Raw genomic sequence first — 18,740 nt, forward strand, 5'->3', positions numbered from 1 at the left:
AATTAACTAAGGTTTAGATGTTGATTTATTGTTTCAACTGAAGTAACCATGTTAGAGATCAGTGTCTGCTTTAGTTGGGCTCTTGACCCTTGACTTCTGTTTCAGTTTTTTTTTCCCCTCCTCTTTTTCTCTGGCTGTTGTAACCATGTGTTCCTCAAACATATTTGTTATTAACAAACATGGTTGTTATATGTTTATAATGACAATCATCAGCGAACTGATTTCATTGTGTGTCTAATCTCTGATTAAATGGATGTTGTATTGACTATAGTAGGAGTGATTCTAAGAGCCAGTGGTTCTGTGACAGTCAGTTAATAGAAAGGACTTTCCAAACAGTTTGTCCACAAAAAGTTTTAATCTATGGTAGCAACTAGACTCACACAGACATCAAGAATCAGCTTATGAACCTCAACAATGGTGACCATTATAAAACAAGAAAAAAAAGAAAATTCATGCTGCAATGCATGCTGGGTACTAGCATAGTACAAAACTCATCCATGGATCCCAGCATGCATTGCTGCATGATTGTTTTTTTTTTGTTTTGTTTTTTTCATATGGTCACCATTGTTGAGGTTCACAAGTGATTACTTTTTTTTTTTAACTTGACATGATTAGTTGAAACAACTAATACTGAAAAGTCCAATCAGTTTACAGAGAGCAGTTCAGCGCCAGTCAGGATTTTACAAAGTGAGTTGAAATGACATGTATTTGTAATTTGTTTATACTTACAAATTTAAGGCAGCCACAAAACTTAAGTTTTTAAGTTGAAATAGTGGGAAATTTTTTACAGTGTACATAGTATGTACATGAGGAACAGGACTGTAAAATAAAGTGTATGTTTTAGTTGTGGAACCCTTGAAGTGGGTACTTTTGAGGGAGCAGGGCACTTGTGCCATGCAATGTCATGCATTATGGCACTGTGTGTCATAATGTGTGATAAAGCCATTTGGAGTGCACTTGGCGATGGGAGAGATAAAAGACAACGCTGTCATGGCATAGATGTTATAGGAACACTTCTGGGTTAACAGGTGTCTGAAGCATATGCGTGCATATGCCAATCTCTGATCTCTGTCAAAAACAATTGTTGAGTGCAAACAATGACCTGGATCAACCCTGAAGGCCCTGGAGTTGAATCTATGTCCACACAGTAAAATCTGATGAATGTGTGCGAGTGCATGCAGTCAGCCCCTCGAGGACTGACCCAAACATATTTGCACATCCTGTGTATATCACCTCCAGGAATGAAGCAGGGACACATTGTCACACATCTCCTAAACTCATTTCTTGTCACACAAACAAACACACAAACGCCTGTTCTAAGCACACACGCTTGTGTTTTTCCACACAAAAATGTGCTCAACGAACATGCAGCTCCTGAAGACAAAGAAGCTGGTGATGTGCATTCACGCTGTGCTACATCATCACATCGATATGCTCAAGCCAATCGGAGATTGCCTTGTGTACACATGTGCTTTAGACACCAGAAGGCTGCAACTCTGAGTTCCATTTGAAAGGGAACACCATCATTGTAACACACATGACACACAAAGAAATGCAATAAACATTAAAGTGCTCCTATTATGCTATTTTAAATGTTTCTAATTTAGTTTTATGGGTTTCCTAAAATAGATTTACATGCATCCAAGTTCAAAAAACACTTTCTCATAATATACATTGCAGAACAGTGTTGGGCAGTAACTAGTTACTAGTAATTAGTTACTGTAATAATATTACTTTTTGCAGTAACTAGTAGTGTAACTAATTACTAATAAGATTTCAGTAATAATATTACAGTTACTTTTCATAAAACAGCTTAGTTACTTAGTTACGTTTGATGCCTCAACACCGCTGATTTAAAATCTAACAATCAAATAATTCCTAGATTTATTTTCATAATTGTCATGACTCGCATATGCATGTGATGTCCCCAGTGCATTTTCAGATTCACTGAACCTTTTTTTTCTGCGAAAATCCAGCCTGCGATCTGCCAAGTGTTACAGTATTTCTAAGCCTGCCGTTTTCCACCTAGCTTTTGGCTGATTTCTTTTAGCAAATCTGGCAACCTCGGGATCTTCACCACTAAACTAATGTAAACGTCCGCGGTACTGCACAGCTAAAAGCGCTCTACAAAGGCATGTGTTAACTCATTAAAGCCCTTTGGAAAATTAACCATGTTTTTACTATAGTAACAGTAACTATGGTATTTGCAGTAAAATCACAGTATCCACAAATTTACTATTATCTCACTATAGTAACCATATGCTATTTGTAGTAAAACTTCAGTCACCACCAATTTACCATAGTTTCATTATATTAACTATAGTTTGATTTATGGCAATACAAATGGTAGGCTAATATATCTGTCAAAAATCGCTGCCCTCACTTTACTCTATATATGCTATAAACTTAGGCCTACTGGTAAATTGCTGCTAAAAACTGGTCAGGGAAGTATATAAATCTGAAAATTATTTTATTGTCAAAACACTGCACACACACACACACACACACACACACACACACATATATATATTTTTTGTAAACAAATGATCAAAAAGTAGGCTAAATGAAAACTTTGGAATCTAAACTAGGAATCAATAAGAATTGAAATCAATAAGCAGAATCAGAATCTGAATGGATAAAATTCAAACAATACCCAACCCTAGCCACATGTTGTGAAGTTCACTGATTTCTGAGCATTTTATGAACACTGATCAGTTGATGGCAAAATTAAAAAAGACGGTTCTTTGGTGCAACCTGCACACCCATGGCCATACTGAGAGAGTATGTTCCAGTTTTCTGAGGATACTAAAGATTTGTTTTCTTTTCAATGTTTGCTTTGTTTGCCTAAAATGAACCATATCATAGACTTCAATATCTCTTTGAAAAAGAACTTTGTAACTTTTAAACAAGTATTAAAATGAGTTCAATGTAGCTGTAGGAGTGTTAGATAAAAAATAAAGATGATTATCTTCATTCAGTTGTTCCATTTCTAGGTTTGGTAACATAAAAGCTCTTAATTCCAAAGATAATACAAGCTAATCAGTGTATTCAGTAGGTTGCATTAGTGGCATAAAGTATTGTAAGTATACAATAAAAGCAAAATACAATAAAACAATGCATTTACTTTTTACTTTTGATACTTAAGTACTTTTAAAAACATATACTTCTGTACTTTTACTTAAGTAAAAATCTGTCTTTACAACTTTCACTTGTAGTGGAGTAGTATTTGACCAGTGGTATCTGTACTTTCACTCAAGTAAGGAAGGTGTGTACTTTGTCCGCCTCTGCATGTCAGTACAAAATGCACATTGCCATATCTGAATTTCAGCACCGTGCATACACTGATATGGACAGTACCAAAATCTTGCTCCACACGTTATCATTACTCAAGGTAGATAGAAGGACAGAGAATCTGCATTCATCAACACAGTTTTAAGTTATGGTGGACCCACAGCTGATTAGCAGAAGTATTTCAAGAAGTATTTCTGGTTAGCAGACTAGTGCACTAGGTCTACACTGTGTACAATACAAAACTGTGTTTTCAAATGTGTTTTGAACACTTGGTATGAAATATATACTTAAATAATGAATCATATTTACAGGTAGGTAGTTTTAACAAAATAACATAAAATGTAACAAAATCTTAATATATATGATAACTAATTGCAAAAATATATGAAAAAATACAAAATATATAAAAGAAAAAATCATTTTACAGTCTTCTTCTGTACAAATTACAAACAAATTGGTAACATTCTACTAATTAAGTAACTTGAAAACTAAATGTCAACTAACTACTTAATTTGCAGCTACATGTCAACTAACTCTAATATGATAGTGGACCATTAGGTTAGGGTTAGTATAAATTGACATGTCCTCACAAAGTTATTTATAATTAGAATGTCTAAAGTGGACTATCGAATAAAAAATGCTACCAACATTTTTTACAGTCTATTGTGCAGACATTTTTCAATGCTTAAAACATGTTATATGCATCGGTCACATAACTCTTATGTCTAAAATGGACCATGGACCTTGATGTTGGCAGAGCCTAGTCACACTCCTGGCCATAAAGGAGACTGAAAGTAAATGTCCTTGCCAGATTACTGTAATCCTGTTAACCTGCAAAGGATTAATGTCATGCTTCTGATATAATCTGACATGCTTAACCATATGTACAATTATAATCAAAATTATTCAACCCCCTAGAGACTGAAATAATTTACAAATGTAAGCTTTCCTGTATATCCAGAAATAAAAAATGCATCAACAGTTTAGTAATATACTGTAGTAAAGGTGATAATGTCAATATATAATGTAAACATTTTGAGTTTTATATATATATATAATACCAAATATGGTAAAAGAGCTCTCTGTTAAAATGATTTGTACCAGAAAACCTTTGAGGGAGTTGAACAAATAGCACAATATAATCAAGGGTAGTAAAACGTTTGATCAGACCAACTCAGAAAACCCTTAGTTTACTTCCAAAATATTTCAATGCAGAGTTTAAGACAAACACTAAAAAAGCATGGCCATCATGTTGGGACATCTTGGTGAACACTACTCTAGACTGAGGAGAATATTGGACCCATGGATCAGCGATATATCTGGTACAAACAAACAAAAAAAAAAAAAATGCAAAGCTCATGATCTGAAGAACACCATCACCCCAGTCAAACATAGACCAGTCTTGTTAGGGAAATTTGCCTTTGCATGAAGTGAAAATCTTGACTATTTTAAGGACATTATGGATTCTTTAATGTATCAGGCCATTGGCAAAGATTATTAAGTCTTCAGTGCATAGACTAAAGCCCACTGGACACTCCAATGGGACACTCATCCCAAATACTGTACATCCAAATATACATAAGTTTTGTTCAGAGATGGGTCATAAAATGTTCTTGAGTGGCCTGTTCAATCATCAGATTTAAATCTTATTAAAAATCTTTAGTGGGATTTGACTAAAGCAGTGGCAACATGAAAACCAAAGATTTTGAGTGATCGGGAAGCTTTTTCAAGAAAGGAATGTGTTTAAGATCCCAGTCGAGAGGTCTCAGAAACTTATTATAAGCAACATTTTTAAAGAAATAAAAGATTCTCTACAAAAATTTGACTTGTGAGGGTTAAATAAACCAGTAAAGCCGGTTTTTCATCAACCTTACTTCCTCAGAACAACTCAAAAGGGTATAATAATCTTTATATAGTTAACTGATTTCATATAACTTTGTTCACAGTAGCAGAATGTCTTGCAGGTCAAGAGTGTTGAATTATTCTGATTGCAACTGTATGCAAATAAAAAAACAAAATGCACTCATATTTTTACAGTTGCCTTTACAACTGATGATTCAGACTAATCTCATTAGTATATTTATATATAACATTTATATAGCCTAGATACCTAGATATAAGTATAGTAAGGTGTCACAACAAGAAAACACTCACTCACTCTCTCTCTCTCTTGCTCTCTCTCTCTCTCTCTCTCTCTCTCTCTCTTGCTCTCTCTCTCTCTCTTTCTCTGGGGCTAGAACGGACGAACATAGACGCTGTATTTGTGTCGCAATGTCTTCACGGGCAGAATTGCTGAAGGAAATACAAAAGACAAATGAATGAACGACGCCAACGACTGAACCGCAACAAACGACAGTCTCACAGGTACGTTTGTTTCATTTACTCCTCTCTGAGAACACATTGTTAAATATTAATGAAAATACGTGTGTATGCGAGCGCGACTGTAATAAGATGGTTCATGACCATGACAGCTGCTTGCGCAGTAAACTCTTTCGAGATGACGTCTCTCATTAAGCGTAAATGTTCAGATGAAAATGCTTGATTAGAGATATATGTTACTGTTTATTTTAGTGTCGTTTAGTGTCGTTTCGCGTTGCGCTAAAGGACGTATCTACACATACAGAAACATGGTAAGCGACTGCAGCACGTCTATAGCGCAGGGTTTTTCCATAGGCTACTAAAGAGACATACTCCATTCTAAAGATGCCCTGATCCTTAAAGGCACTAATGATGCTGCACGGGTCTACACCATATAATATTTTGTCAGGTAATCTGATATGTGCCATATGTGGTGCGACTAAATTACCCGTTTTAGGTTAGACAAATGAAAGTCATTTTAACGGTAAGATCACGTAGAAATAGGTAAAACAACTGTACTTTGAAAACAAGTTTCACTTTGAATATGACCAGATCACAAGAATTACAAATCTAAATTAAATGCATTTTCAGTTATTTACCTAGGCCTATAGGCTATTATATGTTTCTGGAGGTTAGCTTATAAAGTTTGCACTCACGGGGCGTTACCTTTTTCAAAAATGCAAGTAAATGCCCAATGCTGTGATTGGCGAACTTCCTCATACCTTATCCACGCTCTCCTCAATGCCATGCCTGACGTGTTTTGATGCTGGAGATGGCCAGCACTGTATGTTGCCAGAACCTATGTGTTTGAGTCTGAGTCAGATCCCAAGGCAGAAAAAAGTGAGCCATGAACAAGTGCAACCACAGTTGCAACAGTCTGCTTCAGCATGGTAATTGTGCTTGCTATAATCTATTATATAAATAACTGCATATAAAACTTATTATTATAACTGGCATATGGCAAAACTATTATTAGGCTACTAAGCTGGCATCATTGCAAAACTGTAATTCGTTCATCTAAGGAATACAAATGAAGATAATTTTAATGAAATCTGAGAGATTTGTTATTCACTATGGAAAGTTTATTCACCCAAAACTCTGATGTTTTAAAACATTTGTAATGAGATCAAAAATAAATCCATGCGAATAAAGCAGTTTAATGCAAGTCTTATGAAGAGACATGCATTTATATAATGAACAGATTTAATTTAGGCTTTAACTCACATTTGTTTTTATGAAGAAGATTGAGAGAATGAATTTCACCTGGTTTTTGCCAGAGAAGAAATTAGAATGAGAGATGAGAGACAGTGTAGGATCCACTGACCTTGTGTCATATGAACCTGCATAGACATAATGACATCACAGACTAGCTAACCCAATGAGAGATAATGTTGTTTTGGTTGATCAAGTGAGTCAAATTCTGATTGTATGAGCCACATTCAAAACCATACACTCAACTGTGAATTCAAGCTGGAACATTGCTCACCCCTTAATAATCCTGGCATGTTTGAGAACAGTTGAAGAAGTACGTCTTCAGTCAGATGTAAGGCAAATGCTTGCATATGTGCAGTTTCATTTCGTCTGCATTGCATAAGGTATCTTATGGCTGGTCAGGAATTATGAATGAGACATTCCTTGGAGTTTCAATTGTTTATGTAAAGCGGCTGCTGTATACCCTTATGTAGCAAATTCAAACAAATAATTCAGTCCATACACGTCTCTAAACTGACAGGAATTCTGTAATACTCTTAGTTAGTTCTGACCTTACTCAGACACACACACACACACACACACACACACACACACACACACACACACACACACACACAGTTAAATGGTTAAATGGGACACAGTTCTGATCTTACTGCATACAAATGGGCCTCTGTCTGTGCCTGGAAACATTCACGGAAATGTACGGAAATGTCTGACTGTATGGAATCTGAGCATGTATGAGAGGGAAATAGAGAGGCCAGCTGCACTAATAGACTCGCTTTCAGCTGGAAACTTTTTTGATGCAACCGCTCTGTGTTTGAGCACCATGTATTAACCTAAAAATGTATTTTCACATTTATAATTAGATCAATAACATGATGTTTATATATATCATTTTTTTCATGCAGACCAAAAGTAATGCATTTTTTTACATACAATGATTTCAAAACATCTCTTCTAAGATTAATGTTTCAAACATGTTTGACGTGTCAAAATCCAGCTGACAGCCAAACCCCCAAACATTGTAAACTAAGTAAAAAGAATAAAGCACATGTCATTGTAGTCAGGCACATCATGTTGTAAATAATATTGACAACATGCACTTGTTGCTGATAGTATTTTCAAAGTCAAGGACCAAGTGCCCATCTAATGTGTACATTAATCACCATAATGGTGACTTCAAACAGACTTCAGCAACTTTTGTAGACACACCGTTTGTTGGGTCTTGCTGGGATTATATCAGCATCCAAAAGACGACATATGCTGGTCATCTAGCATGCCAGCATCCCATGCTGTGGACCAACATAACAGCACCAGCATCCCAAGCTGGTCCATGATGACAGAATATTCAATTTTTCCTTTGGATATTGTGTGTAGGCTTATTCTTTCACTTTGTTAGACTTTTTTGAAGAAAAAAAAAAAGCCTTTGTACAAAGTGGATATACAAACTTTTTGGTGTTTTGCATAGATGTTTCAGCTGTTTTTGTCATGTAACAAGAAAGCCATTGACTGTCCAATTAATAACACATCTCTCCTGGATACCTCTTGAATAATGTGTGAGCAATAGCATTATTGAAATTCACGTGAAAAAGATCAGCAAAGGGCCAGAAGAAATTTGTAAATGGTAAATGTAAAAATTCTGTTATAACTCTCTCTCACTCTCTCTCTCTCACACACACACACACACACACACACACACACACACGTTTGTACTTGTTTATGCTATTAGTAAAACCTGAAATTTTTTACATTGTGGGGATTGGCCTGTGGTCCCCACGAGGGAAATAAAAAAAAAAAAAAAGTAAATGATGTTTATCTGAAAGTGTAACAATGCAAACAGGTTTTCTGTAAGGGGTAGCTTAGGGTTAGGGGATAAACAATATAATTTGGTCAGTATAAAAGTTATAGAAGTCTATTTTAGGAGTCACAATTCACAGAAACACACACACACACACTTTCAAGGGAAAATTAATTTCCTGATAACACAGCAAGTGTACATGTTAAAACACATTGACACATGTTGAACAAACAGAAACTGCCTGAAGGAAAAGATCAAATCTTATTCTTCCAGGAATAGCAGAGGCTGACGGACATACTCATTTTCCTGATAAAACTGTTTTTTTTTCTCTTCATCTTTGTTGGTCTGTTATGCTCTTGATGATAAAACATGTTATAACAGCTCTTAAAAATGACAGATTTGAAAATGAGAAAATTAGACCCTTAAAAGGATTTCCATTGGTTTTCATCTTGATAAAATAATATATATGCTCTTTTCTTAATCAAATGAAATACAATTTAGATTATCTGATGAAATTTTTGAAAACAGTACGCTAACAATGTCATTCCAGTTCACTAAAATGTAAAAATGAATCCAGTAACGTATGAAGCCATTTGAATGAGTGGCACAAAATGGAACTCAACAAGACAAGCCCTCATGACCAAACTTAGGTATTATACATAAAGTTTGGGTCTAGGGAGATGGCTGTACCTATGGTACAACAGCGTTTTAGTGCCACGTAAAATAAAAAAAAATAAAATAAAAAAAAGATCAATCTTAAGATTACGATCTATGATTATGATAGGACAGATCAGCGTTGACAGGAAGTCAGAGGGGGGGATCGGAAAATGTCCTCAAGCTGGGATTCAAACTCAGGAGTGCAACGGTGCTGTATGTCGGTGCACTGCCCACAAGGCTATCGATGCCGAAAAGTCTTAATGCTTTCTGATGCTTTCATTCTTCTGATGCCTTTATTCATGCCTTCATTCATGTTTATTTCGTGAAGAGGAAAATATTTATTTTTGGTGTTTTGCCTTTATTATTATTCAACAGTGGAGTGCAGACAGGAAGCGAAGTGGGAGAGAGGGGGATTGGGAAAATATATATTAAAGTATATTAAAATAGAAAACCATTATTTTAAATTGTAATAATATTTGACAATATTACTTGTTTTGCATTTTTGATCAAATAAATGTAACCTTGATGAGCATAAGAGACCTCTTTAAAAAACATTAAAAATCTTACTTTTGAATGGGTGTGTAAGGACCTGAGGACTGGTGTGATATGCTCAGATTTTCTGGTTCTAGTCAGAATCTTGGCAGCAGCGTTCTGGATGAGCTGCAGACTGGTCTTCTTCGGAAGGCCGGTGTGGAGACCATTACAATAATCCACCCGGCTGGTGATAAAGGCATGAACAAGTTTCTCCAAGTCTTGACTGGACACAAAACATCTAATTCTTGCAATGTTTTTGAGATGATAGTATGCTGATTTAGTTACTGCTTTGACATGACTACTAAAACTGTCTGTCTCCAGAATCACCCCAAGATTTTTGACTTGATTTTTAGTTGTTTGACCCCTAGAGTCAAGGTATGCATTCACCTTGAGAACTTCATCTTTGTTTCCAAATGCAATGACTTCAGTTTTCTCCTTGTTTAACTGAAGAAAGTTCTGGCACATCCAACAGTTTATTTCATCAATGCATTGGCAGAGGGAGTCAATGGGGCTATAGTCATTTAGAGATAAGGCTAGGTAAATCTGGGTATCATCAGCATAGCTGTCATAGGCAATTTGGTTCTTTCTCATTATTTGACTTAGTGGGAGCATATACAGGCTAAACAAGAGTGGTGCAAGAATTGAGTCTTGTGGGACTCCGCATGTCATGGACGTCCACTTAGACTTATGCTCTCCTATACTCACATAATAACCTCTCCCTTCTAAGTATGACCTGAACCATTTGAGTACCATCCCAGAAAGCCCAACCCAGTTTTCCAGCCCCAACATACACTTACAAGGACATTACTACAGTAATATTTAACATGTCTGGCTGACCTTCTGTGCACAAGACCTATCAAGTCCTGTGATGCAAGATCAACTTCACCTGCAACTTCACCTTCATCAACAGAAACCGAGAGGCACGGATGAATTTCAATGGTAGACACTAGATAGATGAGATGAAGATTAAGTCTTTTAAAGAAATGATAAAGTTGAACCTGAGTTTTGGAGTAATTCATAGTCTGCTCATGGGTAGCATATGATAGTATGTAATTAAAATAGGTAAAGATGGTGCTTGCTGAATGTAATTTGTGACTTTCATGTTTCCTTCTGACCTTAGGTGGATGAGGAGATTTTAGTATTTTACACTAGGTTGATCTCAGGAAAAAGCGGATGCTTTGTGGAGAACTGAAGCTGTAATAACTAATTGATCCATCCGTCATTTATAGTAATTACAACTTAATTACAATTAGTAAATACAAGTAACTAAAAAGCTCAGGTGCATGTATAAAAATGTACATGCCTAATTTTAACTGAATGTATTTGTTTCTGTCTGCAGGAGAAGAAATGAGAATGAACAGTTGAGCATATGATTTCAACAGGCAACCACAGCCATAGGCAGTTTCACTATAGGACAGACTGTCACTATGGTGCCTCTACTCCAACTCTTTTTTCTAATGCCTCTAATTAAGCCAATCACAAATCATGTCCATGGAAACTCTCTTTATCCTCCAATCACTCATTCAAATCACAGCCTGTTTTCTCAGACTTACACGCTTGTCAGAAAAACTGATCATAGATTGGCAGCCAATGCTGCGTTAGAAACTGTGAGACCGTTTCTTCATGGCTTCTATCAGAAAAGTGTCATTAAATCAAGTGGAGATTCAAATGAATGGACTGAAAGCAGAAATACTGAGGACACATTGTCAGAAAAAAGGTCACATACTGACATAACTGGGTCAAGAGGTATATTTTTATTATCACCCAAAAACAGAGTCAAAAGAGGTCCTTCCCAAAATGCCATAATACCACAAGATGCTGCTGGAAAAGAAAAGGAGACTGCTGATGAGACAAAGTCAGTGACAGAAGAACCAGTCACTGAATTTGAAGAGAAAGACTTGTCAACAGTTGGGTCAGGTGATATGTTAATACCCAGAGAAATTGGCTTCGTTGGATCATCAACAGAGGCAATAACATCTCTTGATAAAAAGCATACCCAGTACAGACCGCAAGTTCAGACTGCTTATAGTGTGCTTGCTAGTTTGGCCACACTACAAACAGATCCAACAATCAACCCTTCACTCGGGACCAGTCCTTCTACAACTTCACCACCTAATGAAAAGCCTGTATCCACTTCCAGTAGGATTAGCCAGTTGGACGCCAACAGGACTGAACTGGAAATAGGTAGAGTATAGATGTATTAATGCTGCATTCACCTAAATAACTGAAATTAAAAATGGCATCTTTGAGATTCTACTCTTTTATTGAATCACTTGTTTCTGGAGCAACAATAGCAAAATAGTTCACTATTTTTTACTTATTTTTTATTTTTTTTATTTTTCTAGTTGTAAACTCATACAGTAATTATAATAGTTCTGCCGTGACTTCTGTCGTGAAAACTAGAGAAAAACTGTAAAAACAAACAAACAAAACAAAACAACAAAAAATTGATTTTGATGTTACTGTACCATTCCTCAAATTTTCTTTTGTTTATCAGGTAGGTTGGGGATAACCACTCCAGCTAAAATTCAGCCAAGGCAGTTTATCACTTTACAGTCACATACTGAAGCCACCTCTCTTAGCACAAGCACAACCAATCTACAACTAGAGGCACCATCACTGGGAGTGGACATCATTACTTCCAACTATTCACAACCGAAAAGCACTTCACAGTCAACAAAATCAGCAAAAATACCCAATGAGTCAAACCAGTCAAAGGAGCCAGGAACGAAAAGAACAGTGACTGATATAAAGAACACAAAAGGTATGATTTGTCTGAATGAAGAAAAAAAAAAAATGGTTCATTTGAATCTATTAGTGTTTTTTTAATGTGATTGTGGCTCTGTTTACACTTGTGATCAGATCATTTATGTACTTATCAGAGACATACTTCAAATTATACTTATAAGTATACCTGGCTTATTCTGACAATTATACAGAAAGTATACTTGGCCTATACTTGTATCGTTTGATCAAGATATACTCAAGAAAAGTATAATTAAGTATTCTGAGTATACCTGGTTACTAAACACTTTTTTCCCCACACATATTGGCTTCTTTGAGGTGGCACTGCAGTTTTTAAACTTACATGTCAGCTTTGGGGTGAAATATTTATTAATTTAGGTTACACTTTATTTTGATAGTCCACTTTAGACATTCTGCTAACTATAAGTAACTTTGTAAATACATGCCAACTATATGTCAACTAATTCTCATTCATTTGCAACTACATATCTACTAACTCTCAGTAGGGTAGGTTTAGGGTTAGTAGAGTAAGTTGACATATACTTGCAAAGTTTCTCATACTCAGTATATTGTCTGTTAATGTTACTGGCTTATGGATAATTTTATTGAACATATTTTCTAAATTGGTCGGCATGTTCTTCCTATTTCCATTGGTTTCTTAATTTCTAGCGATTATCGCCGATTTGATTGCACAGATACTATTTAAACTAAACTGAGCTAGACAGTGACATCTCTGAATTCAATAATGAAATGCCTTTAACTGAAAATTGAGTGTTTAATCTTATCATTATATATTACTGACACTCTATCCTCCAATTTGATACTGTTAAGTGCTTTGACACAATCTGTATTGTTAAAAGTGCTATATAAATAAAGGTGACTTGACTTGACTTGGTTTTTCCCACGTAAATTAATCTACTAACTCTCGGAGTAGACTGTTAGGTTAGGTTTAGGGTTTGTAGAGTAAGTTGACATATACTTGCAAAGTTTCTTATAGTCAGTATGCTGTGGACCCATCAAAATAAAGTGTTAGAAGTTATTAAGCAGACAGTCTACAAATACTCCAATGACAGCTAGTTGACATGTAGTTGCAAAGTTTCTTACTGTTAGTAGAATGTCTAAAGTGGACTATCGAAATGAAGTGTTACCTAGTGTTCTAATAATTTTGGCCGCCAAGGGACTACTTTATTTAGTAGTTTAATTATTTGTGCACTATAAGTATGCAGTAAAATAGTATAATATATATATATATATATATATATATATATATATATAGATATATGCCAGTAACAATGACAGACAACATTTTATTTTACATACTTGCATTTCACTGTCTGCATTGTAAGTTCATTAATAGTTCATTAAAAATGCATATAACCTACTATATACAGTCCCAATTAACTGTCCAGTACTGTGTGCGATGGCAGTTACCTTATCTAACTCTGTGCTATGAACAAATGTTTGGGAGATGAGTTTTAAAATGTTGTCTGTTAATGTTACTGGCTTATGGATAATTTTATTGAACATATTTTCTAAATTGGTCGGCATGTTCTTCCTATTTCCATTGGTTTCCCCCCATAATCCAAATGCATGCAGGATAGGTGTTTGTAGGTGTGAATGTGTGTGTCTGGTATTGTGACCTAGTGAGTAAAATGGCTTATTGAACAAGAAGAAGAAGAAAAAAAAATTCAAATAGGACGGGACAGAAGAGAGGATTCAGTCATATCACAGGAGGGGCAAATTATGACATTTTGATTAAAGATTACACGATCCATAAGTTTTTGGTCCCTATTGACTTCAGTGTTTTTTTTTTTCCATACTATGGAAGTCAGTGGAGACAATGTTTACATTTATTCATTTGACAGGTGTTTTTATCCAAAGCGACTTACATTGCAATCAAGGTATACAATAGGAATCAAACCCATGACATTGGTGTTGCTAGTGCACTGCACTGCACTATTGTTTGAGCTAAGGAAATGCTTGGTTTATGTTATGCATTTTACACCATTACCTCAATAATATTTCCTCTCCCTCTTTTGCTTTTCACAGACATACCCACTTTTCTAAGGACTGCCTCCCCTCACCCGACTGGACACGGGCATTTTCTGTTCTCAGAAAATGATGGAAGATTTACAGAGAAAGACCAGTCAGTCTCACAGGAAATAGTCCCATCTCTGAAGTCAAACCCTGCCTCTCCAACCTATGCCCTACCCAAGGACCCCTGTGCTTCTGGTGTGGGTCCCTGTGTTTTTTCCAAAGATCAAAACAACAATGATAAATATGGCGCAACAAATGGGAGCTTTTTAGTGTGGGCAGACTTAAAACGCACACTTTCATTTGCATGGGAGCTCCATGTATTTGGTTCTGCTGCCCTTTTCCTTCTGCTGACTGCTGGCTCAGCCCTCGGTTTAGCATTATCTCCCAGCTTGAACTGCCCCCACCGTGGTGAACTGATACTCACCAATACCCTCTTGCTAGTTGCAGGTGCAGTTAGAGCAGGCTACTTCTTGCTCGACCCATATGGGACTCGGCTCCTCCTGCCACCTCCTGTCGTAATAGCTTTATACACGCTGCCGTTACCGTTGTTAATTCTAGCACAGGCTGCATTAGTGATACTGGTACTAAAAGAGACAGGGGTAACCTGGCTTCCACCAACACTTCAGCGCCCTCCTCTTTTAGGACTGTTAGCTGTTTTCCAATGCACTCTTCTACTTGCTGCAGACTTACTTTCCCCTGCGCTTTCTCCTGCTGTTCCCATTGTCCTTCAGAGCCTCACGCTGACTGCAGGCCTGGTACTGTGTCTAGGCTACCTTTTCTTGGCACTGCCACGCTTCTCTCACACACATGCAGCTCGGGCAGGGAATAAGGGTACGGGTGAAGGAAAGGTGCGGGTTTTAGCACGGGTACTGGCAGTGTGCGCTCTTCTTGGGGCGCTGTGCTGTCTGTTGCACATTTATGCCTGCTTGTGGCTGTATGGACTTCTAGGAGACTGGAGGCGCTTTCGTTGGGCATGGTGGCTCTGTCAGTTCTGGGTACGACTGTTAGAGCTTGCCTGGGCTTTCTGCCTGCTTCTGATGTCTTCTTGGGTCTTCTGGAGACACAATGGAGGAGCACCAAGACAGGAAGGAGCTACCACAGCAAGTTTGCCCTCACCCTCCCAATCATCAAATTCTACCAGCAGACATACATGCTGGGCGAAGATTGTGCAGAGCCTCAAGGTAAGGCAACAAAGGAAATCTGAAAGCAATGGGATTGGAGGGTCAAATAGTGGTGCAGGTGCCGGAGAGTTGCCCAATAACTGGGCAGGACAGGAGCGATCAGGGGCAGACATTAGCAAGAGCCTCATACGAAATCGTGATCCACTCAAAGACAGCAATCATTTGCGCAATCTGAAAGGCATTGCAGGGGGCTCTGCAGGTTCATTGCTAAGGCTGCAGGCACTTGCTCAGCCACCTCAGCGCTCTTTAAGCAGCAGTTTGGACAGGGACAAGGAGTCAGCCATCTCCCTCTGGGATTTTGACCTGCGCCCGCCAACCCCAATTGACCTCAGCCGCAGTATTGATGAGGCACTTCATCGTGAGCATCTATTAAGGGGTGAAAGTTTGTTCCAGCCACTGCAACTGCCATCACCTCCTCCGTCTCCGAACCTGTGGATGCGACGGAATAGCGACCCTCAAATCACGCTGTCATTGAGCAGTGATGAACACACATTGCTCACTGAGTCCTCCGCAGGTCTGGATCGCTCCATTCCTAGTGCTGTGCCCAGCCGGCAAGTCACAGCGCCCCCCACACCCACTCATCAGGGCTTTCGTTGGGTCTCTGAGGCACAAGTGCCTTCCTCTTTGTCCTGTCCGGTCTCACTGCACCCTTCCCCGAGCACAAGCCATGTCCTCATGCCCAGTGCAGAAAACACAAGGCCGTTTCTAACCCCTGACCTTGACAGTTCACAATCAAATACCAGAGGGGGGCAAAGTTACTTGAAAGTCGCTCGAAATGATGACTCAGCCAGTGTCAGCAGTGACATTATTGACCTTTGAACATGTCATGAAGCACAGCAACTCCAGATTACAACGTATTCACATTCTCCAAAAAGTAGAGATTATACATTTAATCATGACTTGCTGTTTAATTGTTGTATAATGGCACTTAAAGGGGAAGAGGAACATACTGTTAAGTGGCTTCATCAGATTTTATTAAATAGACTGAAATGTTAAGTGCAATATGCACTATAAATATATGTTTTTCCTTTAAAAGTCTTGTTTACAGTAATGCATATACTATAGAAGTCTATGGGGCAAGGCATACCAGAGGCAGAAGTCTGAAGCTTGTATTCGCTATTATAATGTTTTCGTACAAAATGTGTGTTATTTGATCTGTAATCTTGTCGTTTTAGTGGTGGGACCACTATTTTAGGCAAAATAACCTCTAGATGTGAATTAATGTAATTTCTGTTGGTGTACTTGCTCTAAGTAAAATACTTTGGCAAAAAGTTAGTAGTCTCCTGTTGTTACATGTTATATTTAAGTTTTGTGGCTGTACTTTGCAGTAGTGTGCGTATTTTAATGTTTATTCTGGTGCAGTGCCTTGTCCCATAGAGCAATTAAGTGCTACCTTAGCATGCATTGTGAGAGCTGTGTCTGGACAGTGTTTTTTCCCCTTTTGCACTGCATTTGAACAGAAATTATACTGGATGTGCCAGAACATGTTGACTTTGCACTTCCAGTTTATTCTTGCAATGCAGCATACCTAAAACATACTAACTGGAGTTGTTTAGTAAAATAATTTTGATATAAATGACTTTGAATTTGGTGGTTGGTATATTCAGCGGTTTAGTCAAAATTTCAACACAGCTGGATGCTCAACTCATCACTACTTTATTAGATACTGAAGAACTCTTATGTGAGCAATAAATTATAAAAAGCTGTGAGTATAACTTAAACAGATTATGTATATACTATATTTTTGTTTGTAAATAATGATGTATTCTGATTACATTTAATGCATTTAATGTGAATGACAATCTTTCCTACTGAAAAAATATACTGATCCTGGCAGAATAAGGACTAAAGATGCACTAGATTTCTCCAGGCATATCTGTCTTTAGTTCAATACAACAGATACATATCCTGAGAAATGTTAATGTGCACCATTTAAGTGTGACATGAAAGGAACGTGATTATATGCTTTATACATTTTCTTGTTTTTTAGTTGAAAAGTTTTGTTCCTCTCCCTTTCATTTAAAAATGGCAAGGAACAGTTTTAATATTACTTTCATATTTGCAAATAAACAATGTTGTACATAGAGATTCCAGTGAGAGGCTGATGAGCGAGTTTTTGTTTAGTGGTTTGAGTTGCCTATTCATTGTCAGTCACCGGCAATATATAGTTGTCGGTGACTGACAATGAATAGGCAACTCAAACCACTAAAGAGGTTTAAGAGGTTTCCCTCTTAAAAAAATAAATAAATAACAAATAAAAATCAGTGCCATAGCAGAAAACAAACACTTTGACTTAACCAGGCACTCTCTGTGCTTGTATTGTGCTGTGCCATATTTTGATTGAATTATTTTCGTTTTATTCTTTACAGCTAAAGTCTGCTTTCTATGCAAATTTGACTTTATAGAATGCATTGTTGCATGGTACAACTGACATTGTGCTGTTGCCAATTGTGGAAAGCAGGCGTGCTGTTATTGATCACAGCAGCAGTAATTCATCAAATGATGCTCAAAAAATGTAGAAGCACATTGTAGCTGGGCAAGCCATCACACATGGTAAACTGTCAGGCACAATTTAGCCATTTTAAAGAAATGATTCAGAACCCTGGCCTGCAGTAGTTGGAGTATTACTGTACAGTCCCAGCAAATTATGCAGTAGTGTGTCGTATTCACCACAACTTAATACTCAGAACTGGCCTGCAAGCTGGGGAACTGCATCAGACAGGTTTACCATTTCCTGATTTGCCAAGTTTTTTGTGGGTCCTAGAATTAAGCAGACAGTGCCTTAAAAACAAAACATGGGCACTAGTCATTCTTACTGAATTTTCCCCCTGAATTATTTATTTATTTATTGTCTCAATGCATTTTTGTGTGGTCAAGTTAGCTTTTGAATAAAACAAATGAAAATATGATAAGTATCTTTTTGATGG

At 37.2% G+C, this 18,740-nt stretch overlaps 1 protein-coding gene across 4 annotated transcripts; it reads left to right on the top strand.

Annotated features, from left to right (window-relative positions):
• The first annotated feature begins 5,516 nt into the window (after positions 1-5,516).
• LOC131545924 (proline-rich transmembrane protein 3) lies at positions 5,517-18,719 on the top strand. 4 transcript variants are annotated; one of them, XM_058785154.1, is made up of 5 exons: positions 5,525-5,655; positions 10,971-11,078; positions 11,190-12,034; positions 12,348-12,614; positions 14,645-18,719. In XM_058785154.1, exons 3-5 carry the CDS (start codon positions 11,278-11,280, stop codon positions 16,630-16,632), a joined length of 3,012 nt encoding a protein of 1,003 aa, XP_058641137.1. In that variant the 5' UTR covers positions 5,525-5,655; positions 10,971-11,078; positions 11,190-11,277; the 3' UTR covers positions 16,633-18,719. The 4 variants fall into 4 exon arrangements, with proteins under 4 accessions (XP_058641136.1, XP_058641137.1, XP_058641138.1 ...); XM_058785155.1 differs by lacking the exon at positions 5,525-5,655 and adding an exon at positions 9,741-10,789; XM_058785153.1 differs by lacking the exon at positions 10,971-11,078 and having other exon boundaries at positions 5,517-5,655.
• Positions 18,720-18,740: the final 21 nt, after the last annotated feature.

This window comes from Onychostoma macrolepis, chromosome 08, assembly GCF_012432095.1.
Source record: "Onychostoma macrolepis isolate SWU-2019 chromosome 08, ASM1243209v1, whole genome shotgun sequence".
Taxonomy (NCBI): domain Eukaryota; kingdom Metazoa; phylum Chordata; class Actinopteri; order Cypriniformes; family Cyprinidae; genus Onychostoma; species Onychostoma macrolepis.